At 36.6% G+C, this 25,055-nt stretch overlaps 5 protein-coding genes across 7 annotated transcripts; 3 read left to right on the top strand and 2 right to left on the bottom strand.

Moving 5' to 3' along the window:
- Positions 1-194: 194 nt before the first annotated feature.
- LOC125231539 (peptidyl-prolyl cis-trans isomerase 1) lies at positions 195-9,275 on the bottom strand. The gene is made up of 5 exons (XM_048136993.1): positions 6,516-9,275; positions 6,261-6,436; positions 5,744-5,939; positions 4,737-4,880; positions 195-2,407 (listed from the first exon to the last, which is right to left on the bottom strand). Exons 1-5 carry the CDS (start codon positions 9,057-9,059, stop codon positions 2,258-2,260), a joined length of 3,210 nt encoding a protein of 1,069 aa, XP_047992950.1. The 5' UTR covers positions 9,060-9,275; the 3' UTR covers positions 195-2,257.
- LOC125231541 lies at positions 2,991-4,764 on the top strand. Of its 3 annotated transcripts, none has more exons than XM_048136996.1 (3): positions 2,991-3,119; positions 3,480-3,702; positions 4,173-4,764. In XM_048136996.1, exons 2-3 carry the CDS (start codon positions 3,562-3,564, stop codon positions 4,611-4,613), a joined length of 582 nt encoding a protein of 193 aa, XP_047992953.1. In that variant the 5' UTR covers positions 2,991-3,119; positions 3,480-3,561; the 3' UTR covers positions 4,614-4,764. The 3 variants fall into 3 exon arrangements, with proteins under 3 accessions (XP_047992953.1, XP_047992952.1, XP_047992954.1); XM_048136995.1 differs by having other exon boundaries at positions 2,993-3,114; positions 3,523-3,702; XM_048136997.1 differs by having other exon boundaries at positions 3,024-3,114.
- Positions 9,276-9,629: 354 nt separating the features above from the next.
- LOC125231571 (leukocyte receptor cluster member 1 homolog) lies at positions 9,630-11,320 on the top strand. Its single transcript, XM_048137030.1, has 2 exons — positions 9,630-9,782; positions 10,296-11,320. Exons 1-2 carry the CDS (start codon positions 9,760-9,762, stop codon positions 11,173-11,175), a joined length of 903 nt encoding a protein of 300 aa, XP_047992987.1. The 5' UTR covers positions 9,630-9,759; the 3' UTR covers positions 11,176-11,320.
- Positions 11,321-11,841: 521 nt separating this feature from the next.
- LOC125231569 (WASH complex subunit 5) lies at positions 11,842-20,998 on the bottom strand. Its single transcript, XM_048137028.1, has 11 exons — positions 20,700-20,998; positions 20,316-20,418; positions 19,736-19,927; positions 18,642-18,853; positions 16,904-18,321; positions 16,401-16,669; positions 15,929-16,056; positions 14,163-14,564; positions 13,595-13,821; positions 13,132-13,282; positions 11,842-12,213 (listed from the first exon to the last, which is right to left on the bottom strand). The coding sequence occupies exons 1-11, from the start codon at positions 20,819-20,821 to the stop codon at positions 12,072-12,074; spliced, it is 3,366 nt and encodes a 1,121-aa protein (XP_047992985.1). The 5' UTR covers positions 20,822-20,998; the 3' UTR covers positions 11,842-12,071.
- Positions 20,999-22,038: 1,040 nt separating this feature from the next.
- Positions 22,039-24,271, top strand: LOC125231572 (peroxisomal membrane protein PMP34). Its single transcript, XM_048137031.1, has 3 exons — positions 22,039-22,312; positions 22,565-22,625; positions 22,710-24,271. The coding sequence occupies exons 1-3, from the start codon at positions 22,247-22,249 to the stop codon at positions 23,435-23,437; spliced, it is 855 nt and encodes a 284-aa protein (XP_047992988.1). The 5' UTR covers positions 22,039-22,246; the 3' UTR covers positions 23,438-24,271.
- The last annotated feature ends 784 nt before the right edge of the window (positions 24,272-25,055 follow it).

Raw genomic sequence — 25,055 nt, 5'->3', positions numbered from 1 at the left:
TGAAATTAATATGAAATACTGAGGAGTGACGTCACGGTCAATTCATTTACTTTTTATCTTTCTCTTTGACTTATTAAATATAAATTTTGTTGAAATATAACTACTAGCCATATATTTCTTAAAATTTTGTGGAGCTTTATTTCGTGCAGTGCATAAAATATTTTATTTTAAGTATAGGAAACTAGCCTATTACTTCGGGCATTATTTTAAGAAGGTATTGTCATCAATTTTGATGCAACATAAAGATATTAAAATGAAAATTGTAATAAAAACAATTTGTGTATAATTTATACCTAACTTTGCAAAGGAATTTGCAATTGAATAATATTTTGGTGCCTTTTTTTGGCCCACTTTGGATATTGTATACATACTGGCTAACAAAGTCTATACGGGGAAAGCCTGAATGTGCAGCTCTCTTAGATGTAGTTCATACCTTAATCTAAGTATAGTGTTAAATAATGATATTTTAAGAAAGGCACTTTATTTATATAAATTATAAAAGTAAGACAATAAGGTAATTAAAAAAAGGAAGGCTGTGATAATTTTCGGCATTCACCGTATGGGTACCTACTATTTAGGCAAGACAATCGTTTGTGTTTGACATCATAAAATGCTGATTATAATAATTATCAAACAAAGGAATGCCACTAGTTACTTATTAAATAATTACATTCTTTTTTGTCTATTTTAAGGCGTTCTATTCGTTAGTCTGGCACCATAAATCAGGTCTTAGCCAAAATGTGCGGAATATATTTTCATAATTGTTGCTATGCTCTATCCACAGGCGCCAAAAATAGGGTGGTTTTAGGATTTACATAAGGCCAATTAAAATAACTCCCAATTCAACAAATGAATTATAATTTTAAGGGCCAGTTGCATCAACCACATTTGACAGACACATCATCGTCTCGCAACAGACTACTATGGAACTTCCCATACGATAAAATTTAACGAACGCTTTAACAGTGACAGACGGTTTGATGCAACCGGCCCTTAGTAAGCCTAAGAATTAACGTTCCATTTGAATTGGAAACATGGGAAGTTAGAAATCCCAATGAATTGATTTTAAAATATGGTAGGTACTCCTGTTATAAATACACTACCTTTTTACCTCCAACTTTGGCTGGGTGAAACTATTATTTTCTCAAAATAAATACCCACTCACTTATTATGACAGTGTATTAATAACAACAATTTAATTCATTACATCTTGTGTATACCTCACCCTGGTTTTCCGCACATCACTCCAAATAAAAGGAAGAGAGGAACACAATATAATTTTTGAAAAAAAAAATCGCGCAAAAATTTAATTGCGGTTAAATATAAACTAAAATAGCTAAACAACTACATAAACAATTTCATCTTTAACATAACATAATGTAACTAAAATCTAATAACTAGTCTGTCAAAAACTGCTCCATTATATATAAATCCGATTATTTTAAAACCTTGGAATACAATTTGAGCTAAAGTTAATGAAGCAGCTTTCTCCAGAATATAAGATTACCCTAGGCAAGGTAGTGAACCTAATTTATCTTTGCACTGACATACACATATTGTAATAATATTCAAAATATTTGTAAGTGGAACATGCCCACAACATATCATATTCATAAATCAGGATTATTATTCAATTATTAAAATTATTATACTTAACACAAATTGAAGAGCTCAACTCTTATTGTTTGTATTGCAAACATGATTATCGCAAGGAATTTATTGCCATATAATTTTTGGGACACTCAAACAGAATGTGTATCAAGTGTGAAAGGAATAGAAATAAATGTTAAAGATGAGAACCAGTCAGCAAAATATCCCATACACCAAGTAAGAAAAACAACACTTACAAAGGAATTAATTACAACGTAATTAATTCCTTTGAATCAAATGTGTATTTATATAAATTGCAGTAGATTGAAAACAACCTCAGTACCAATAATATTCAACATATTTCACTTAAACATAGATGTACATATATTTTTCAAACACATATAGTCGACAAAGAATTCAAAGTGTCACAATTTATTTATATTAACTAGGGGTTATGATTAAATACTAATAAGAGTTCTTATTTTAATTTCACGTACAGTCTGACAAAAATCAATGGACATGAAAAAATGGCAACACTGTAGAGTAGACCCATTCAAATCGGTACATGTAAGAAATCGGGACGACACTACAATGTTGCCTCTTTTTGATTTCTACTCTTTTTTGCCAAGGTGTATACTTTGTATAGTCTCCGTAGCATGGCTGTCTGTTAGGCTGCGTCCAGGCTTGCTCGGATCGCCTCCGTGCCTTCTTCGGACGTCCAATAGTCGACGAGAAGGTCGCGTTCCATCTCCAAACTCGATTGGAATGTTTTGTTACTTCTGTTTAGAGTCAGAAGTTGCTTCTTCACCATGATAGTCTGCAAGAAACATCTCTGTTGAATTTATTGTCCGAAGATACATATACATACCTAACACGAAAGATTAGTGCTAATTTCTAGTTACATCAGTACCGGCACTCATGATCTTTTGGACGTCAAAGACGTCTACTGATGTGCGCAACTAAAGTCCTATACAGGTGTAGTGCGACAAGATTTATACCTTCGTATTGTTACGGAAACGTACGAACGTGTCATGCTATTTCAGTCAGTCTCAGTGCAAGATGCACTGATACTGACATTGACTGAACTATCATGACGAATACGAACGTTTCCGGAAAAATACGAAGGAAACCCTTTTCTCACCACATCTGTATGAACTTTTGTGTATTCACGACGTTTACCAGAACAACCAATGAAGTACAAACACGTTATCTGATCTGCCCTATTTATTATCTTTTCTTAACAATAATTTCGACGTGTAAGTGGCACGACGATAAATACGACCTTGGGGAATTTAACCCACATACAAAAAGATATTCCCGTCATAATAAACGAACACACACAAGGTTAGGTTTTATCGGAGCGGGTTACGACCTCATAACCGTCGCTCGCGGTATAACGTATGTATTTATTTTAGTTGTAGTATAGACGATATTGCTTTCAAATGTGGGTCTACGTATTGCTAGTTGCGTTGTCTTTGCACGTTACATGTCAAGAAAGTCCGGATACTATGTTATATTATTATGGTATAGTGAGTATTGTATAGTAAATTTTATAGGAATCATAATTATAATAATATAATAGGTTCCTACACTCGAAATAAAAGCCTGTATTTTCTGTTTCCGAAATCAAATTCGTACGACAAAGATTCCTAATTTGTAAACAAACTAATCTATGTCTTTGTAAGGTTCATTGATTACTGGTATTGGTACCTACACATTTACGTGCTAAAGTACAATTTGAAATATTTAGTTACGGTCAGGTTTATCTAAGTCCTATCTAGAACAGCACAGTAAATTATTACTGAAGATACATAATCCGTATTAGATCCCTATTCTACTCTACAGTTATAATTATGTACATGTGTTGTTCATTTTGAAACTACTTATAGACGGATTGTGTTGGTCGTCATCATCCTTCCCTAACGTCTATAGGACGAGAGCGAGCGTAGCCTGCCCGAGTGCACGGCAGGCATGGCTTGCTCGGCCGTGCTGCAGCGCTACTGGCGCGCGGCGGCGCTGGTGCGGCTGTGCCGCTGCCCGCGCCGTGCACGGTGCGACACGCTTCTCCCGCAAGACCAGCGGATCGAGCTCAACAACCGCGCACACTTCCAAGTGAGATAATAAGCTATAACGTCCCTTAGAACATGAATAGTAAAGCCATTGCTTGCAGGATGATTGTGAATGCAGCTTGCCAGAGTGCTCGGCGGACGTGGCATGTTCGGTCGTGCTGCAGCGGTACTGGCGCGCAGCGGCGCTAGTGTGGCTATTTCACTGCCCGTTACATGTCTAGATTATGCTGGGACACGCCGCTGCCGCAAGACCAGCGGGTCGAGCTTACGCGCGAGTGAACGCAGCCTCCCAGAAAGTACATGCCTACTCGTACATACATGCACACTGTTTGTTACTTTGTTAATTACTTGTAATTCAGCAGAAACCCAAAACTAAAGAAGTTTAGATGTCTCGCATTAGACTCCGAAAGTATATACGATAATCGTTTTTCATAAAATAAATTATATAGTGGACTGACTGGACTCGACATTAATGTTTTGGCTGACTTTTAACAGTTTTCATTTTACTTTCAGTTCTGTAAACCTATCACCGACTGGCCGGACTGCACCCTCGGCGAAGTCCCGCTGACAGTCAAGTCTCCGTATGCCCGCATCGACCCCGAAGATATAGAAAAGCAACATCACCAAAACATACAACTTGCGCCTCCAAAAATCACATTCAAATGCCGCTGTCGGCACCCTACGTATTGGAAGTTGATGTCTACTGTAGAAAACGAAGATATTACTCAATATAGATGTGCTGCGCTGCCCTCTTGTAAGATGGGCGAGTTGTGCGGTCATGTGACCGCGGACTTATTTGCGTTATATCAGTCGTGCAAGTGTCCTAAGCATCATATCTGTGTGCAAGGTGGAGGCCTGCCGGAGATCAGTATGTCTGAGCTACTTTACCGGGGGAAAGGGTGGCGGGCGCATTGTGAACGCGTCAGCGACGATGATAGCTACGAAGATTACTAGTCCCACAGCCATGCTGACCATTACGTCTAATCGATAAACCTGGATTTAAATTAAAACCTGTTTCCTGTCGGTCACCTCTGTCATCCTATGTGCTGAAACTGTAATAGATGTAAATATAATTACCCTGCTGGGCTGAGTGGCGATGTGAGTGGCTATGCTGCGCAGCGTGTCGGGGAAGCGGTCGGGCCACACCACGCGGCTCACCAGCCCGCCCGCCAGCGCCTCCTCGGCCGACAGGCGCCGCCCGAACACAACCAAATTGTCGACCTGTAATTAAAGGGTGTAGAAAGTTCATACAAAGAACAACTGAACACACAGAATTAGATTTAGATAGAAGAAACAAGTTCATCTATTTGTATGGCGGCCGAGCGTGTCAGATTTTGTACTGAAGTTGTTATTTGCCTGTGATCTTAAAATTTAAATAATAAATGCTTGATCTGTGATATATATGACATCTGTGACTGGGCACAATATTTCCCAACCTACTTTGAATTTTATCTATCTTTGACAGGTTTCAAAATTGACTGAATTTTGACATTCTCATGCCTAATTAAGGGTTAATATTATGTTTGCAGTGAAGCGTTTTCGTATTACACAATGCTTACAAAATGCATGTGAAATTAGCGATTCTATGCTAATTGTTCGCGAATTAACCTCATACTCATTTATCATGTATGTAGCCATATATATCATTCTCTATTGGCAACTATTACAGTTAAGTTTTTATTTTTAATGTGTTTTACTTTATTAACCTGAGCCTGACTTTAAGGAGTCTTAAGGTCTCCATGGGATTTTAAACCCTGGACCCTTTTATAACATATTTAAAATTGTGATTGTGATCATAAACAAAACATTTTACTTTTGTTACTGTTGTCTTTCTGAAAATGCATCTTTTTCTTAGGATATTCTTTTCTTATGCAAAACGCTCAAACTCAACAACCACCGCGTTACCAAAGTAACGTTTAGCTTTCTCGACAACGGTGATCTAGCGGTCAACAAGTAGGCCTTAAGAATAGGTATAATTCGTGCATCGCGGTAGACCGCTCAAACGCAAGCGTAGCCCCTCGCGCCGGGGCATTGCCGGAGCAGGCACAGCTCACAAGTTAACAGCTTGCTACAATGGTCCTGACCGTGTGTTTCTGCAGGCGGCCGTGCGCGGTAAACGCCGCAGAGCCCAGCAGCAGGCTCCCGACGGCGAAGCTGGCGCGCTCGCCCGCCACCGCCACGTCGGCCAGCGCCGCCAGAGCCAGCCCCACGCCGGAGCAAGCGCCGCTCACGCCCAGGCACAAGAGCTTGTTGTGCTGCTCCACCGTGCTTAGCAGGGTTCTGCAACAGAAGGCATATTTAAAAAAATTACAAATATCAAATTGATAGCATAAGTAGTTCTCGAGATATTTAGAAATGTGACACGACGGACAGAGCGCCATAAGGGTTCCTTTTGTACCTTTTACGGAACCCGAATTATAGAACTTCTATCCTATATTATGGAAAGATGAGCATAGAAAATTGCGTATATATATCAACTCATTTTACATGAGCTATGCTAGTGAATTTAAAGGTAGTCTAGCCTATATCTGCATTAAGCTGAATTTAGACCTGCCAAAAATTCATCAGCCTCTGCTGCCAACATGAATAAGTATAAATCACCTTATAGTTTCTGCAAATATGACAGCATTGGTAGTTTTGACCTCATCATCCTGATTGAGCAGGGGACTTAAATCAATAGATGAGCATAGTGTTCCACATTCTGAGGACAGCAGGGTCACGGCGATGTCCTCCTTATTGTTAACGTATGCTAACGCCAGTTCAAGATCTTTCAGAGTCTGAAAATAAAACAAATGTAAGTACAGCTTAATTTTGAATAATCAAAAAATTAAAATAATCTTTGTAAAATTTACAAACCTCAACAGTATATCGGCCTTCTTTCCGTTTTACATAAATTTCTGCTAAGTTATTTTCAAATTTCACAGTCAAATTCTTTAGCTTGGACAGTTGTTGTTGCTCCTCATTCTTGACAGCATTTTCATCATATTTAGGAGCCACTCTCTTCTGTTTTGCAGGCTTATCTGTCTTTGTGTTCTCACGTTTTCTTTTGTTCAAAACATTTTGGAGTTTGGAGTTCAGCTTTTGTTTAATAGACAAACAGTCAGTTTTGTTGATTACTTCACTAGGTGATGCTACATTCGAATCAGACATGAATAATTCAGATTTTTGCTCAATTGATTCTTCATCAGCATTTGAGAGGTTCCGGCTATCGGACATTTGCCTGGAGAAACGCGAGGAGTCTTGTATTGCACTGGAATCTTGGTCAGTAATCCTGAGTGGGCTCATACAGTTACTAGAATAGGAGCTTGAAGAATGACGACGATAGATAATTGAATCATCAGCACTGTGAGTCTCAAAATCCTCACCTGTTGACTTAATTGAACTACTAAGAGACCCCCTTTGCTTTCCACCTGCAATCTTCTTAGCTTCCGCTTCCTCTTTGATACACTCCTTCTTCCTTTCCCTAAATTTCATTTCTTTGCCATCTGGAGTTGAACTCTGGATTTTCTTGATAAATTCTGCTTTGGTTCTCATATTCTTTTTGCCTTTTGGAGCTTCAGGTGTAAGCTGGTATATCATATTTACAGCACCCTCATCCATTAATAACTTGTCAACTTCAGAAAGTCTTTTATTTGTTTTACTGGCTTTTGGTGGTGGTTTTTTCCAGTGCATTTTTCCTGTTGGTGACTTTGATTTTGGCCTTTGCTGTATTTCAGTCTTAATTTTTTTAGGAGATGGCTGCTCCTTATCAGAAGATGCCTCTTTGGGCTTGGCAGGAACCTTACCCTTAGTAAATGTGTCAGGATTATCAGGGTCAAATATGACTTTCTTCTTAATAACTCTACCAAGTCTGCGCTGTGGCTGACCATCATCTGCAGTCTTATTAGTTGCGGTTCCATCACTGGTAGATGAATCAATAGATGATCCATCAATGCGGTCTGACTCAGCAACAGTTTCAATTGTTGTTGTAAGTACTTCAGCAGACTTGATAAGGCCCTGACTTTCCTCCAACAGTTTTTCATCAGCATCATCTTTTGTTGGTTCATCATCTTCCCAATCTCTTACCAGGTCATTCACAATCTTATCTTTAACACTACTTGATTTATTAGCATCAGTCTCTGTGTCATCATCTTCATCAACTCCCATATTATTAGCAGATGCATTATGGTTATCTTTCTTTACCCTAGTTTCAATTGGATTTTCTGAGTTTAAAACAGTGTCTACAAGTTTTCTGCTTCTTTTGGTCTTAGTTACTGATTTAGGATCATTCATTGTTATTTCAGAATCTGTATGTCTATTTTTTTTAGTCTTTGTATCCGTACCAATACTTTGTTGTTTGTCTTCTAATGATTTCTTTTCCTTCTTGATTATTTTGCTGTCTGAAGCAGTAACAATTGGAGACTTAGATGTGCCTGAAACCTTTGTAATTTTTTTAGGTTTGGGTGCCTCAGAATTCATCTCATTTTCATCTGCTAATGTTTCTCCTTTATTTGATTTTGCTTCACCACTATTTTGTGAAAGCCTTTTCTCATATTTTTTTCTACTTGGTGTTCTTGCATTTCTTTTAGTTTTCAATCTAGTTAACTGCTGTAAAGCCAACTGAGCTTCCATGGTTTTTACTTTTTTATGATCGTCTGGAATAATCTTACTATACTGTTCATTTGTTTGTTCCACACTGCCTTCCAAAATGCTTAATAGTTCTTCTTTGTTTAAAACTTCTTCTCTCACTGAACCATTATTATTCTCCATGTTGTCCGAGTGTAGCACATCACTCAATGCACTGAGCATGCTCTTGGAGGCATCAAGCTCATCAGTTTGACCTGCATTTTTATTATCAATCTCATTAGCATCATTTTCATTTCTCTCAACCAAAATTTCAGTTTTAAAAGTCACTTGGTCACTAGACTCTACATTCATTTCCGCTGTTGAACCCTCTGCTTGCGGAATAACTTCTTCAATAATCTCTTCAGATTGCCCAACAAGTAACTCTGATATTTCTTCAGGTATTTTAGAAGCCAAATCTGGCATAATAGCAATCAAGTCTGCTTGGTTTTCAGTAGTTAGTTGATTGTCGCCTTCAGTAGTTAATGGCACTGCTTCAGCACTAGGCTCAGTAGAAACAACAGTTTCTGTAGAGATTGCTCCACTAATTTTATTAGTATCTGCTGGCTCATGCATATGATCAGTCGTGCTGTCAACCTGGATTTGATCCTGATCCTGGACGGTGGTCTCGGCCATTGCCACTAAATCAGAGTTGGCCATGGCACCAGTTTCGGCGACACCGTTCTGCGTAGGAATCTCGTCTGCCGCGCTGGATATACAATGCGTCCCATCGTTCACATTAATTAACATTTCTTCGCTTAAAACACTCTGACCTACAGACTCTTCTACAACATCCATATTTTCTATTTAGTTTATAATTATTATAACCTATATGTATAAATAAATCGAAACAACTTTAAAGTAACACAAAATAAATGTCTTATATCTTCACATAATGTCTTTCACTGTCACTGTAAAGTAACTGATGTAATATGTAAACAATCTATTATTGTATGAATTTTAAAGGTTTCACTTTACTTAATTTTCAATGAAATAAGTAAAACTCAAGCTAAGTTTTTTCGCGTCCATTTTATGCTACTACAACAAGTATTATTACGTTACTAATAATTTTATTCAGGTTTCTGTAAATATTAAAACAAACCGTACTGGGTAAAGAACAAAGTCGCTTTTGAAATATCATTGATTGCATATGGAAAAATAATATGATCAAAATGGTTGACGTACTCTATTACTTCCATAGAGAATCCAACACGACTATTTGAGTATTGCCATACATCAAAAATACTTGGTTATTTCTCGGCATGTATCAGACTGGCCAACATTAGGAAAAATACGAAACGTTTCTTCCCATATCAGATAGTTACTTTGTCTATGGAACCTAACAAACGTCAATTGAACGTCAAACGTCAATGGATGGAATATAAATGTTTTTATTTCATAATAATTCATGAAACTCTTCTCGAGCGATTTTTTACCTAATTATTGTTGTTAAAACTAGTAATTGGTCAGCTACGGCCAGAGTGGGAAATATTTCGACATGAATATCCTACCTAAAAAAAGGCAAGTTTTAGTGCTAATGGAATAGCCATTATTTATTCCAATCTAAACTATCGCATGTATAATTTGGTGGAACCATCGTGGTGAAAGGATTAGCCGCTCGGTAAATGAATACCGAACGTTGCCCAGGGTGCGCTAGACCAGCCAGCCAGGGCTGTTAATGCTGCTGCCTATTGGGCATCTACTGTATAAGAAAGGAACCTCGACACGATAAGAAGAAGAAGATCTAAACTATACAATAATCGCTGAAGTGTCTTGCAACACGATATTTATAAACAGTTTTAAGTGCAATGGATGGTTCATATTTTCCACGATTTAAGAAAATTTCAAAAAATTCGATTGTTATAGAATCTGGTCACCTAATTTCATAAAATGAATCGATTGACGATTGCAACTTGTGAGATCAATAAGCTGATATTATATGAATGCTTTTAGCCCATGTTATGTATCACATTATGTATATTAAAATATAAACACAATAAAACATTTAACTTAGCCACATAATTTTTATTTCAGATGGCATGTGAGAACAAAAGAGAACATTGCAAGAGTGAGAAGAGATGAAGCTGAAGCAGCAGAAAAAGAAAAAGAAGAGAGATTGAGAATTGAAAATGCAGATCGGGAAGCCAGACTTAACATACTGAAGCATAAAAGTAAAGAAAAGTTGCTTGAACTAGGCATCAGTGACCAAGAGCCTCATCCTGAAACATCCCAACCTCAACAACAAGAGCACATCAATCTATTTGTTGACTTAGAGCATGCCGTTAAAGCAACAAATAAAGATCATGACAAAGAAGTCAAAGAAAAAAAGGAAGAGTATGAAAAGAAAATTGGTTATCTCACTTACTTAGGACAGGATACCAATGAGGCACTCAAAAAGAAAAATTGGTATGAAGTCTTGCCAGATGCATCTAGGTTTTCAAGGTCCAGTGAAATCAAGGATACTTATGACAAATTGGTACTCAGAGACGAAGATGGCAAGTCGAGGACAAAAGAAAGTGATATTAAAAATGGAGAAGTTGCCTGGAAGGCCAAGCAAAAGTTAGATCCACTTCAGCAGTTTAGTCAATATTGCACTGGGAAAAATAATAGTGTATCTACAAGTAAAAGTTCAAATAAAATTGAAACAGCTGTAACTAGTCCACAAAGAAAGAGTAAACATAAACATAAAAGTAAAAAGCACAAGAAAGACAAAGATGAAAAACAAAAGAAGCTTCTTAAGCTCAGAGAGGAACGGTTGAAACGAGAACAAAAAGAGAAACTGAAAACAGAGATGTTTTTGAGTGGACTCAACCCCACAACCACTCAGAAGCAGCCAGAATCTGGTGTAACAAGAGTTAAACCAAAATATAATTCACAATTCAATCCTGAGCTTGCTAGACAAAATTATACTTAAGAGACATGAGCTGTTAATTTATGCAATGCATATGGTTAAAGAATAGACTAAGCTAATTAACGTCACTGTGACTTATTCATCACTTTCATTTGGTTTTGTTTGTCAAATGGTTGATATCTATTCTGTTACTTCTAGTAATATGCAGTTCCCCTTGTTTTGGCATAATTTTACAATCGAGAATTCTTTTTGGCATATTCTATATTGGCATAATTCACCTTTCGCATAATCTGTTATGGCATAGTATAGTTACGCATAATTTGTCTAGGCATATTTTTGTTTGTCCGAATATATTTCATGCATAAAGGTTATTCGCCGAATGGTTTTTATGCATAAATTATTTCTGCATAACATGGTTTAGTGGAAATTTACTACGCAGAATTTTTATCATAGGTAATACTACTATATTAATGTTGCAGTTCTAACCTAACCTAACCGAAATTCTTGACAAAATGTTTTATTTGTTGAGGTCGCAGTTCTAACCTAACCAAACCGACTCTCTTCACAGCATTTAGTATGGGTGGATATTCTGATTTTAAGAAATATGCCAAATACAATTATGCGAATTAATTTTATTCATAAGAACAATCGGCGTAAACAGAATTATGCGAACTTATTTTCGGACAATGTGTTATTCGTATTATTTTCGATTATGACAAATAAGTTTTCTGCCAAATTAACATTCGGCGAAAATCGATTATGCGAAGTCTGTTATGCGAAAATCGTTTCGGACAATTAAAGTTATGCCAAATAGAGGGAACCCATATGCAGATAAATAAACGAATTTAATGAAACGAAATTCATATAAAAATATTAAGTTAATTATAATTCAAATATTAAAAAGTTTTTTTCTTAATATTAAACAAGTTATTTTCTTATACATAAATGCATGGTATAAATTATTTCTGGAATGTTTGTGTCAGCATTGCTATAGGGAGTTTATCCTCAATTTTATTGTAACTATACTTGAATGTTTCACAGAATATTTCTAACACCCTTCCAACCATGGCACCTTCACATGATCCATCTGATGATTTTGACCTGAAAACATGAATAAGAAAAAAACTTTATTTTGTGTTTTCTTTTAATTTAACCTTTACAAATGAAACTGAAAGGAGTGAATACACCCTCCCTGGTGATCAGTAATCCTAATTATTTATACTGACTAGGAAAAGGGGAGTTAAGGTTTTTTTTTATTTCAATTAGTGTTTCAGCACGTTCCGTGGTAGCACATACTGAAATCTCGTATATGTATAACTAGCTTTTTCCCGCGGCTCCACCCGCATACTAATCTAATCTTGTTTCCCCATACAAGCTTTGAACCCCCATTTCACCCCCCCCTAGGAGGTGAATTTTGAAAAATCCTTTCTTAGTGCTCCTCAACACCTTATAAGGAACCTACATGCTAAATTTGGAATCTCTTAGGACTAGCGGTTTCGGCTGTGCTTTGATATGTCAGTCAGTCAATCAGTTTCTTCTTTTATATATTTAGATAACAGACCCCCAACTATCCGGTCACTGGCACTGAATGTTGTAAAATAGCTCAGACATTTGGTTATAATGAATTCTACTTCCCCATGCATGATCTGAAGTTGTGTTGCTTAACTTCATACTCGGGTAAATCCATTCTGCTATAAGGTTGATTCTATTACAGAGTATATAATTATATATATAGTAACTTAAGTTTGAAGTTAAGCAACACAGTTTCTCTCGCCTATCGACGCGTATTGAATGCTTATGTCATGGCAAACACAAAATCTTTATGTCAAACAAAAGATACAGTATGATTAACATCAGTTAACGATTCGGGTTTTATATATATCTTGCTCGCACTTATGCGATCCCGATAAGAGCCGAAGCCGAAGGCTAAAAGCCGAATCGTTCACTGATTTTAATCGCACTGTATCCGTCAATGGCTTTTGTCAATAGATGTGGAGAGACGCGATATGTCATACTCACTTAGATAAAGTAACGCCTTTCATATAGGCACTGAGGAACCCAACAAATGTCTCGATATTATCCTTTCCTGCTTGGCGCAGAAGCGTGTATATGCCCACCACAAGGGGGTAGCCATCAATGTTGTCTCCAGGTTTTCTGGCGATAAGGTCACCTGAAAGAACAATAAAGTTAGGTAATAGGTGCAGTAACATCAAGTATACAAATATAGGTAAATAAAAGTTACTCAAAAATGAACTTATAATAGGATTACGCAAAACTGCTCAGATGGCCCACTTGCACCTCAAACCTTGTTCGACGTGTTTCCCCTTTGTCGCACTTATAAATTCGCACGTAAGTGTGACACGGAAACAACACATCAAACGTGGTTCACGGTAAACGAACCGCTTTGATGCATCAATGTCATAGAACACATTTTTCAACTGCAGTAATGCGTCACAGTTGACACAGACACTTGTTAACATACCAGTAGAAGTGCAAAACTGCATCTTGCCCAGTTGAGATATCAGCAACGTGGCGCAGACACGGCCGACGTCAGCAATGTTGAACTCGGTGGCGTTCCTGATGTAGATCTTGTCGAATGGCTCGTAAATCCCACACCTCACTAGGTAGTCCTCCAAGTATTTCAAAAGTTCTGATGTCACTTTCTGTTTTGACTCGGGGTCTTCGGATTTTAATTCGTTTAGCAGTGCTCTGTGAAAAGAATTGTAAATTCGAACATTGTTTTTACAGGCACTTAAAAAGCATTCATTTTAGAGCCTGGCAAAAAAGAGTAGATAATCAAAAGTGGCAATATTGTAGTGTCATTTCTTTCAAATCCCAAGCGTTGCTTAGTTTGGGGCTAAGTTGATATGTGTAAGATTTCCCCAATATTTATTTATTTAAATCAATATGTGTGAGAAAACGGGACGACACTACGATGTTGCCACTTTTTAATTTCTATTCTTTTTGGCAAGCAGTGCATGTACAGCAACGGTTAGGACGGCGTTTTCACACCTTACTTTTTTAATAAAAGTGATTAAAATAATTCTTACTCATTCATCGTCTGCAGAGACGCCTCCAAATGCGCAGAGTCGAACTTCGCCGAACTATTCAATTGATACGCTATATGCCTTCTAAGAATCTGCAAACTCCCAATCAACACGATTGCATCCGCTAACTGCTGGTAAACCTTCTGTCCCTTCGTTATCGCTAGTTCCGTGTCCTTCACATCAGCGTTTAAAGAGTTAACATTGATTTTGTCTTGTCCCGTTCTGAATATGTTCTGTACCGCGTGAAGTTGGTTTTTGATCATGAACGCGAATAAGGTGTCTAAGCCGTGGAGTCCCGCCACTCCGATGGCTTCATTCAGTTTTGCGAAGGTTTTTGTGTTCACTATTTCAGTTTGAGTTTTGATGTCGTACCATGCGGTGCAAATGCTGATGTAGCAGCACACTCTGGAATCAAAACATAAAAAATTATGAAACAAATACTTAAAATTCGACAAATCGGAATCTATAGATCAACTTTGCAGCCACAATCCATGGCGATCTGTAATTAGTCCCTAAACTTCAAAATCGAATAAATCAATTTGACCCTTTCTAGCCTTACCTTTTCCTAATGTTATCAGGCAGGCAATCATAGCCGCGCAATAAATGATAAAACATCTGACCGTCCCTATCGCACTTACAAAAAGTGCGATAGGGATGGCCTAGTTCCTCCTACTTCCTAGTTCTATGCCGAGCCGAAAGTATCTGAATTTAAAAAAAAATTACGCGGCTGAATTGTATACTTGTTATTACAGTTCCCATAAAAAAAACCGGTCAAGTGCGAGTCGGACTCGCTCACCGAGGGTTCCGTACAAACTTTCAATAGTTGAATCATCAAAATTTTATTCATAGAACTCTACAGATTTGACTAAATCCATCAAGACTCAATTTGCCACATAACAAGTAATATTTTAATATACAATTTTATTGTTAGGCAACGTCCAAATAAAATCAAGACTATTCCGACTTCAATAGTTTACGACTTACGACATGTCGCAAGGACGCTCCTGAACCGACCTCATTATATCAGGAAAAACGCGATGTAGGAAATGAGCGTTCAACGTACAGCGACATCTATCGGCAAATTGAGTAAACTAATGCGCGCTAGCTAGTATGGAAGATGATTTTTATGGAATAATTGTTTATTGCGTGAACCGATTTTAACCATTGTGCCTCTATTTGAAAGCAGGTAATTTCATTGTTATTTTGTTAATAAATACAGGTACAATAAACACCCGCAAGGGTGTTGAAATTGAAAATGTAAATCTGAAAGGTTTTTTATAAATAAAAAAAAGTTTTCAAGATACGTGTACGATTTTATTTTTCCTGTAATATTCATTATAATAGCCATGTTTGGTGAAAATTTCATAAATTTATGTTGGTAAACTTCGGAGATAAGGGGGGGGAACGGTATATTTTTTTACATTTTCCTTCAAAAAACATTTTTTTTCCACAACCAAAAAATTATAAAAAATAGTTTTGATATGTACAATTTGAGCTCTTTCTAACGATACCCCTCTTGACCTAGTTACTTGAAATTTTCAGTTTGCCCCCCTTCCATTTTAGCCATTTTCTATCATTGATATTAATTAATTAAAAAAAAAATACTTTCAACTTGTAGAGGTTCACAATGTTTATAACTATTCCAAATTTCATATCGATAGCATAAGTAGTTCTCGAGATATTTAACAATGTGACAGACGGACAGAGTCGCACCATAAGGGTTCCTGTTGTACCTTTTTGGTACGGAACCCTAAAAAGGAATAAAGTACCTTGCATCAGTAAGCTGCACAATTTGTCTTGCAAGACTGCCCATGAACCCGGCGGAGGGGCTGTACAGCGTCACGCCTTTACGCAGGCTAATCTCTTTGGCCACGCTGTCGACTATTATGGCAGATACCTGTAAACGATTTTTAAAGGTAAAAATGGTGGCCCTAGAGAAAAGGGGTACAACGATCGCGTAGCACAATAATTGTAAAGGAGTATACGTTCTACATAACACTTATAAGCTCTTTTACAACTGGGTTGGACATTTTTTCACTGGGACTCTATTGTTCAAAGACCAAACTGGACCAATAAAAGTTGCTGCTGGGGCATACGGCTAGCCTAGTTATCATAAATGATCCTTATAATAAAGTTATGAGCCTAATCCTTATCAAGCAGCGTGAATTCGATCTTTACTTCAAAGAGTTAAGGTTTGATGTTGAAATGACAATATTACAAAATCAATCAAATTTACTTCACCTGTTTTTGCCAAATCCGTAACCCGTGCATGTTAATATAATCTTGAATATATTCTAAAGATCTTTTGTAGCCATCCATACTCTCCGCCAACTTCTGCAGTCGTGCCAACAACGTGTTCGGAGCTAGCGGTTTCTTGGTCTGGGGCTCAAGGAACTCTACGAACTTCTTGCTTATGTGGGTGTCGAGCTCTTTGAGCAAGCCTTCTTCTAATAGTTCTGCTGGGTCCACTCTTATGACACCTACTAGAGTAGAGCGCATGTCCAAGATACCTAAATTGGAAAATAAAATGAATATTAAGGAGGTCATATTTACTATGCACCATATCACAAAGACGGTTGACCCTCTCATAGGTACAAAATATCGACATCTGATGACTGTTAGGAGTAACATTTTAAGTCAATCCGGAAAAAAATCTAGATCAGAACTCAGACCAAAGATCTTTTGTGAGATGAAATACCAATATAGTTAGATAGTTTGTTTCATGGAGTTGTGAGTTAACTCACCTGTTGTGAATGTAGATGCGGAATGTGTGAGCCTCGCCACCTCCATTCTGTGCTCCAGCTGAGCAAACTCCTTTAGCCTCTCCTTATCCAACCTCGTCGGTATTTCCTTAATAGTCCACGTCTGTAGATCGATAATTTTCTCCACTATACTAAATACCATCTGCGGAATAATCTGTAGCACCTTTTGGATGTATTTTATCAATTCATTACTATAATACTGAGATACTGACACAAGATCGTCACTGTGAGCCTGGTTTATTCTCAGTAGTGGTATTTCCATGGCACTTGCCAGTTTCAGAAATAAAGCTCTCAATCTACTTGTGATTGCAGGATTGTCTTTTATGCTTTCTTGCATGAATTGCGTATACGAGTCGATTATGCACCACGCGTAACTCACGTCAGCTGCGATTTCCAAAGTCACTAGAGAGTCGTCTTTTAACGACGCAGCTCTGAGGGCATTCTTCAATGCGTCTTTAGTTTCTGAAAGGAACTGAACGACGGTTGAAGTGCTTTTAATACTATGAAACTCTTCAACTTCGTCTAACGCTTGTATAAGCTGCGTAATTTTCTTCATAGATTTTGTGCTGATCGAATCTCCAACTGATTTTATCTGATTCGCAATGTTAGTAAACCATTGCTTCAACTGGTCATTCCCTTGAACTTTTGCGAAAGATTTGTCACCAGAGAAAAGTTCTGCTAGATTGTTGAGAGCTTCCAATGCTTCAGCTTTGCTGGTATTCCATGTTTCGTTTCTGCTCTCTAGTAATCTGTTCAACATTTCTCTGACCTTCAATTCCAACTCAGCAGTGCTTATGAGGAGCTCTAGAATTTTCAGTGCATCATAGTTAGACTCTTTTATAACTAGCTCCTTCAATTGTTTGCCCTTTTTGTTATTGTCGTAAAATATCACGTTGCTATTATGGAGCAGAAGCCAACGTAGAACGAAGTTAGAATTTATCAGTAAGTTTAATATTTTGTTAATGTTGTCCAAAACAAAGTCGTTAGTCATCACGCCTTCTTTTAAAAGCTGGTGTGTTTTATTGATCAGCATGGGTACAGCGCTTCCTCTTTTAGAGAATACCTCTTTGACCATTTTACTGTTGCATGTATTGGTGAGTGCGGTTTTTGCAGCTTTAAAATTCTCCCAATAATCTATGACATTGATAGTGACTCCCATGTAGATAGGGACTATCCAGTTGCTTGGGAAGAACTTGTCAGCTATCTCTCTCATCTTGGAAACGTCGTTATGTAGGTATTGTGGTATGAAGAATAGGCAGACCACGAGCATGCTGGCCTGCGTGGCAAGCGCGGAGGCCTGGTGTTCCGGCATCGTGTACACAGCTAGTTGGTTGTAAATGTCCTCTGATCTCAATTTTCCAACAACCTTTTCTATGAAATACGGGTGGATGTTTATTCGCCTAAAACAGCAACAGAAATAAGATTTAGGTACCCATAATTTGACCACATCATATTAGCAGATTAGCAAATGTAAACATGAGAAAAGGTCAAGTAACACATTCAGACATCGTGAGTGTTGTGTGGCAACCCTACCGTAAAATTGACTACTGAAAATCAATTGCAGGTATTTCGAAAAACTCGTACAGCTAGAAAATGTTACAATTTCACGCCTCATGTCATCGTATATGTATCCTTGAGGGGAGTGGTCCCTTATTTTCTTTAAAATTAACATTCTGTAAGAAGCTAGTGTTTGGTATTTGAAAGTAAAATAGTTGCTTACCCAAAATATTCAACAGGATAGTCAGCAGGCCTCTTCTTATGTAACTGGTCATACCCAGTATCCCGGAGTAGTTTGCACACATCATCAACATTGGACTGGGACTGACTGGTACTGTAGCGGTAGAAAGCTACTAGCAACCTTTCTCTTATTATTCCTGGTATGTAGAGGTCACATAGTAGCAGCATGGAGCCATACAAATAAAGTGACTCACACTGAAAATGTTTAATGGTAGTCAAGTCCAAAAACATATTGAGTTAAATTTTAAACAATCTAAGAAATCATTCGTAATTATTTTTTGTCTCTATTTGTCATTTTCATATGTCTTTGCTAGAAAGAGATTATTCGTATTTAATAAAGGGTTCAAAAGGGATTTAGAATTTGAACCTTATTGACTAGAGACTAAAACTTGATAAGATAAGTAAGTTCAATGCTCGAAAAGATGACTTGAAATGCTTGTAGGAAAAGATGACTTGAAATGCTTGTAGGAAAAAGTACTCTCATCTGCTAATAACCTCTGCCGAAGCTGTAACCTCATGACAAAGCCTGCGTTGCGGATACTTGGTTGTAAAATATTTAGTGTTATTTTTGTCCAATAAAGAATAGTATTAATCAATCTGCTAATTGAAAGAGACTAATAATGCCGTCTTAGACATAATGCATATTTACAATTATTTATGTTAGCCCGAGTAAACTTAAAAAATATACACCCTGTTTTTATTGAATTCTGTTAACTTTCAGGGATGGTTCTTTAGATCAAATACAATTATTTTCTCTAAGAAACTAGTGTCTTAACTCTTACGGTTATAGAGTTATTAAAAAAATAAAAATAGCTACTGAACATGTGTGTGTCAGCATTTACCACTTCCCAATGTTATTTGTTTTGACATGTGTCGTCAATCACTTGACACTAACTTGAATATTATTCTTAAGGGTCTCTCACACTAATTAATTCACTTATTTTGTATGAAAACGATGAAAATTTTTTTTTGCGAATTTAACTAAAAGTGATATTATACAGGGTGCTTCCGGATAACGAACCTAACGACATGTCGAATTTTACGGAAAACAATATAAACATGGTGTATATCCCATACCAGTAGTTGTTTTCCTTCAATATCTTTCATGACTGTCTCAATGTTCTGCTGAATAAATGCTCCATCATATAGCTGTTCCACAAATGAGTTCAGATCAATTATGTATTGATGGATATTTTCAAACAGCAAGTAGAAACGGTTTATGATTTCTAGATACTTTTCCTTGAGATCATCATCCAAATCTTGCAGTTTCTATAAAACAAAGCGTCATCATATATTATTTGTATTTTTAGTTACTTATACAACAATGTTAATACCTTTTTTATCAACTGTTGGCCTGGCTGCTTTCTATTAAGAAAATATTTTGAGCCAGTTATATTTCTGTGTTGTATTCAAGACAATGTACCACAGTTTGCTGACCATAAGAATGAAATCTGCTTGTATCTTTATATGAATTACCTGTTAGAACATCTTCATGCTTAAGCTTCAATGAGTTCAATGTGATAAATTTTGCTTTAAAATGACACAAATGATTATTATTTACACAACTTTAGTGAGCAATATCAAAACCTAGACCAAAGACTAACAACATCAGTATAGTACTATGTAGTTTAGGTAATGACTAATTAGGACCACTGACCACATTCATATTGATTTTCTTTTCCTGGTTGTCTGCAATTTTTAAATATCCAAAGTCCATGATAACATCTTGATATTTTTGCTGAAGTTCTTTATTTTCCAAGCTGCAACAATGATAAATTAAACCATAAGATATACATATTTATATGGATTATCTAGAAGGTAGCTTCGAAATCATATTATAAAATAAAACTGCTACAATGAACATGTAATTCGTTTTAAATTAATATTGTCTTCGGTTACCGCGATAGTTAGCGTTTTAAATTAGTTATTCAGGTAGCTAAGTAAGTAAACACTTTATTGTACAGGAAAAGAATACAGCACATAATACTTAAAATAAAAAGTTTCAGCTATAGGTAGAACCTAAATAAATAAGATCACTTACTAAAAGATTGGTGGTATATGATCCTTAAGTCTTAGAATTTCGGCAATTATAGCATTTCCGTGTGAAACTAGTTTTAATAAATTTTGGGCACAAAGATTATCCTCTGCCATGAAGACCCTCATCCTGTAAGCTGTGATTCAATACCAAAACTTGATTATATATAATCAAATTGTACGCAGGAAACTACCACGACTGTTTCCAATCACATAATCTATTTGTCTTTGGTTAAATTTCCAATTAACACTGTATAAAGAATTAAAGATACTTTTAGAAATAAAAACATAACATTAATATAAAGCTAAAACACAACTTTTCAAACATAAATAAATTGACAACCTAGCAAAAGAAAAATACAACTTGACAATTTTAAGAGTTGCTATACCTGAACTTAAAATAAACACTAATTAACTTTTTACTTCTAGTTTAGTTAAAATGTTACTCATTTTATCATTTGTATATATTTAAAACATCACTTTTAATAAAAATACAAGTAAAAAAATATAACAGCGGATGAGAAGCTTAAAATTTTAACCAAAATTTTTCTTCCAAATGGAGAAAATTTTCATTTATATGGTAATACTTTTCTTATGAAAAATCTCCACCCCTTTTTGTTGTAGTGTGTGTACTACACCTTACCCACACACGTGTATTCGTCTACTATATAAGATGTCACTTATGTTATTCTACACATTATAGACCTATACTCCAAAAAAAAAAAAAAAAAAAAAAAAAAAAAAAAAAAAAAAAAAAAAAAAAAAAAAAAACCATGTGATGTGGGACGTTGAATGATACAACAGACTTGGAGTATAGGTCTATAATGTGTAGAATAACATAAGTGACATCTTATATAGTAGACGAATACACGTGTGTGGGTAAGGTGTAGTACACACACTACATTGTACTGTCAGTGTCACTTCACTCACGGCTCCATAAGGGCCCCCACAGACGGGAGACAAAACTGTTTTGTCTCCATCGCTCGGTCTATGGGCTAGTATGAAGGTGCGCACACGAGGCGACGCAACTTTTCATACAAATACGATAGTCGCCGAGCAACTTTATCGCCCGTGTGCGCGCACCCTAAACCTTACGTATTTGCGTCTTGATCAAGTCTTGATTCAAGAAGTGGTGAGCAAACCCTACACATTGCTCTACATATTCAATGTACTGTACAGTTCATAGCCTTCATCGGTAATTTCCCTGCTTCTGCAGTAAAAAGAAAAAGAAGCACTTGTTCAGTGCTCATACCGATCAAGATACAACACTATTTGTAAAAAAAAATAATAACTGTCAAAGTCATATCATACTTGTGGGCTGTCAATGAGAATCTCATTATCGGATTTATTGGATTGAGGAGATGACGCGCGTGGAGTAGATATCGTAACTAAAATAAAGCAAATGTAATAATTCATTAAGTACATTAATATTAGCGTTAATCGAACCTCGAACAACTGTGACTGTATCAATTAGTGCTTGTTCGCTGAACATTACATGGATAACATCAAGAAATGAAGTCTTTGTAAACTCAGGGAAGCCCTATTACACAAAAAATGGCACCACCAAATCCTTCTCTGTTTAGCTATGAGACCCTCGTGCATGCCCTGGCTGGGGCTACGGTAAGAACTTTTTATACATACTAGTTGATTTAATGTCGGCTATGCACTCAATAAACAAAAATGTTTATTCTAAATTGTGTTACAAAAGTGTGTAAATAAATAGTTAAATATAAAATTTTTATGAGGTATATTATATATTAGTTGTGTAACATTTCAAAGGTACCTCATGCAATTGCTTTACTTTGATTTGATGTGAAATATCTACATATTTTTTTAATAATCTATGTATTATTAATGTACTCTTGTTTTTAGGGAAGTGTTGCAAGTATGGCTGCATTTTATCCACTGGATACACTGAGGTCAAGGTTACAAGGTATTTATACAGTTTCTGTCAATAACATACATGCTTTTGCTGTTTGTAGATGATCTTATCATTGTTTGATTTGTTTCTTTGCAGTTGAAGACTCCAATAAGTACCAAGGGTCATCTTCATGGGAACTACTTGTAAAACTCGCAAATGAGGAAGGTATAGACTCTTTGTACAGAGGCCTAGCTCCAGTACTGCAGTCTCTGTCTATTTCCAACTTTGTGTATTTTTACACATTCCATGGTTTGCGTAGAACTGCTTCCTCCAGCTCATCAGCATTACAAGATTTAATGTATGGTATTGCTGCAGGTAGTATCAATGTCCTTATTACTTCACCCCTATGGGTTGTTAATACAAGAATGAAGTTGGATAAAAATACTTATAGTAGTTTATTCGAAGGTCTAGTCACACTCTTTAAGAAAGAAGGAGTGAAAGGTCTGTGGTCAGGCACGGTTCCTTCCTTGCTGTTGGTTTCAAACCCTGCCATACAGTTCATGGTGTATGAGGCCTTGAAAAGGCACCTTGTGTCAACTGGCCATTTCAAGAGCTATTATGCTGCTTTCTTAGTGGGTGCATTTGCTAAAGCCATTGCAACAACGGTCACATACCCACTCCAGCTGGTGCAGATGAGACTGCGCTCTGGCACTAGCATGAAGCCTCTGTTCCGAGATGTAAAATCAAACCCATGGCTAATGTTCCGTGGTCTTGAAGCTAAATTACTACAAACAGTAATGACGGCTGCATTGATGTTTCTTATTTATGAGAAGCTTGTTAAGCTAGTGTTTAGCATAATGAGAGTAAGAACTAAACACAGTTAAGCAAATTAATTGCTCAGATGTTACCATTTGGTTAGTGATGTGTTACATTTTATCTTACTATTATTTAGGTATGAATTTTGAAAGAGGTACCTTTCGTCTAAGAATGACACATTTATTTAAGTAAAATGAATTTGACATTACATAAACATACAATTGTGTCGCTTAACTTCAAAAGTGGGTAAATCCGTTCTGCTATAAGGTTGATTATATAAAAAATACAATATGATCTTAAAGATAATCAACCTTATAGCAGAATGGATTTACCCACTTTTGAAGTTAAGCGACACAATTGAGTTCCTCACAATTTATGATGATGTTCCAAATTTAAAAAATTTTTTGACAATCTTGTTTCACATACTTAGTGTAATTCAATTACTTAGTCACAATTACATACTAGTTAAAAAATTACAAACATGATGACAGAAAGGTAATTTATTAATATGACCACTGAACTACATAACCACTAATAACTATGTATATATTATGTTATGGTTATGTCACATATGACCCAATTATTATCATTATAAACTTTTTTTTTTGGTTGGAGGATTGGGAATTTAGAGATATATCCTCTATTATATCCACAAGAATTGGACATCCCGGGGAGACATGATAAACTATCTCATAAAAAATCAATGAAGAGCAGTAAGCATTTAATTTGGTGAACATTTGTTTTCAGCTATATTCAACCCATCTCTAATGTAATTAATCCAGAGATGTACAATTACTAGTGTTTATTTAACAGTATGCGGCTTGAAAGTAAAGTTGTCCGCCCGTTAAAGGAGATATATATGTAGGTAAATTATTGACGTTAAAATAACCCATTTGAATCCATACAAGCAGCGCCGGCCCGTGCTCTCGATCAGGGTAGAGCGAGTTTGTGTTTCGGCGCCCTTGGGAAGAAGTTGTACGACGCAGATAAAATTTTTTCATAGTATTGCCGTAATTTGAAGATTAACGCAATACCTACAGAATTTATGGATTTCATCATACAGAGTACGAAAGGGACAAGGGTTAAAATTTCGCAGTCGCACCCTAGTATGGTTGTGGGGCTGAACGTGGATATCATGTACATAAAATAACAAACAAAATGGAGTACTATAGTGGCCAAGTCAGGAAAGCAGACTTGAAATAAAAACGCGGGCGCGGAATTTTTCCCAAGTAACTACACGAGAACTGATATAAATAGTGAGCGCGAGCGAAGCGAGCGCGATTTTTTTTCCTGTTGGCGCAATTTATTAAGACTCAACCCGCTAGCGGGGAAGTAGCGAGATTTCAAGCTTTGATCAACTGCAGAGCTGCGGTATTTGGCATATTTTAGGGTATTTTGACTTCACCGCCTATGTTCCCGATTTTTAGGCCTTATATTTCGCCATCACTATTATGATTAAGACATTAACTGCGAACTCAATCGTCACCGTCGGGATGCCCATTTCGGTATTTTGCCACTAAGTGCCCTTCGGGATCTTAGTCCTTTGAAGTTCGCTCATCATATCCTGTGACTCACAAAATTGCGCCTCTCTGAGACGTTTTGCGCCTTTGGCTTTATGAGGAACTCCGCTATGGACTATCGGATAGACTCATAATTTTGCATTTTTATAACGTAACTTTGTTGTTG

Source organism: Leguminivora glycinivorella, chromosome 12, assembly GCF_023078275.1.
Source record: "Leguminivora glycinivorella isolate SPB_JAAS2020 chromosome 12, LegGlyc_1.1, whole genome shotgun sequence".
NCBI lineage: Eukaryota > Metazoa > Arthropoda > Insecta > Lepidoptera > Tortricidae > Leguminivora > Leguminivora glycinivorella.
The sequence above is the reverse complement of the archived record's forward strand: the minus strand, read 5'-3'. Positions and strand labels throughout refer to the sequence as shown.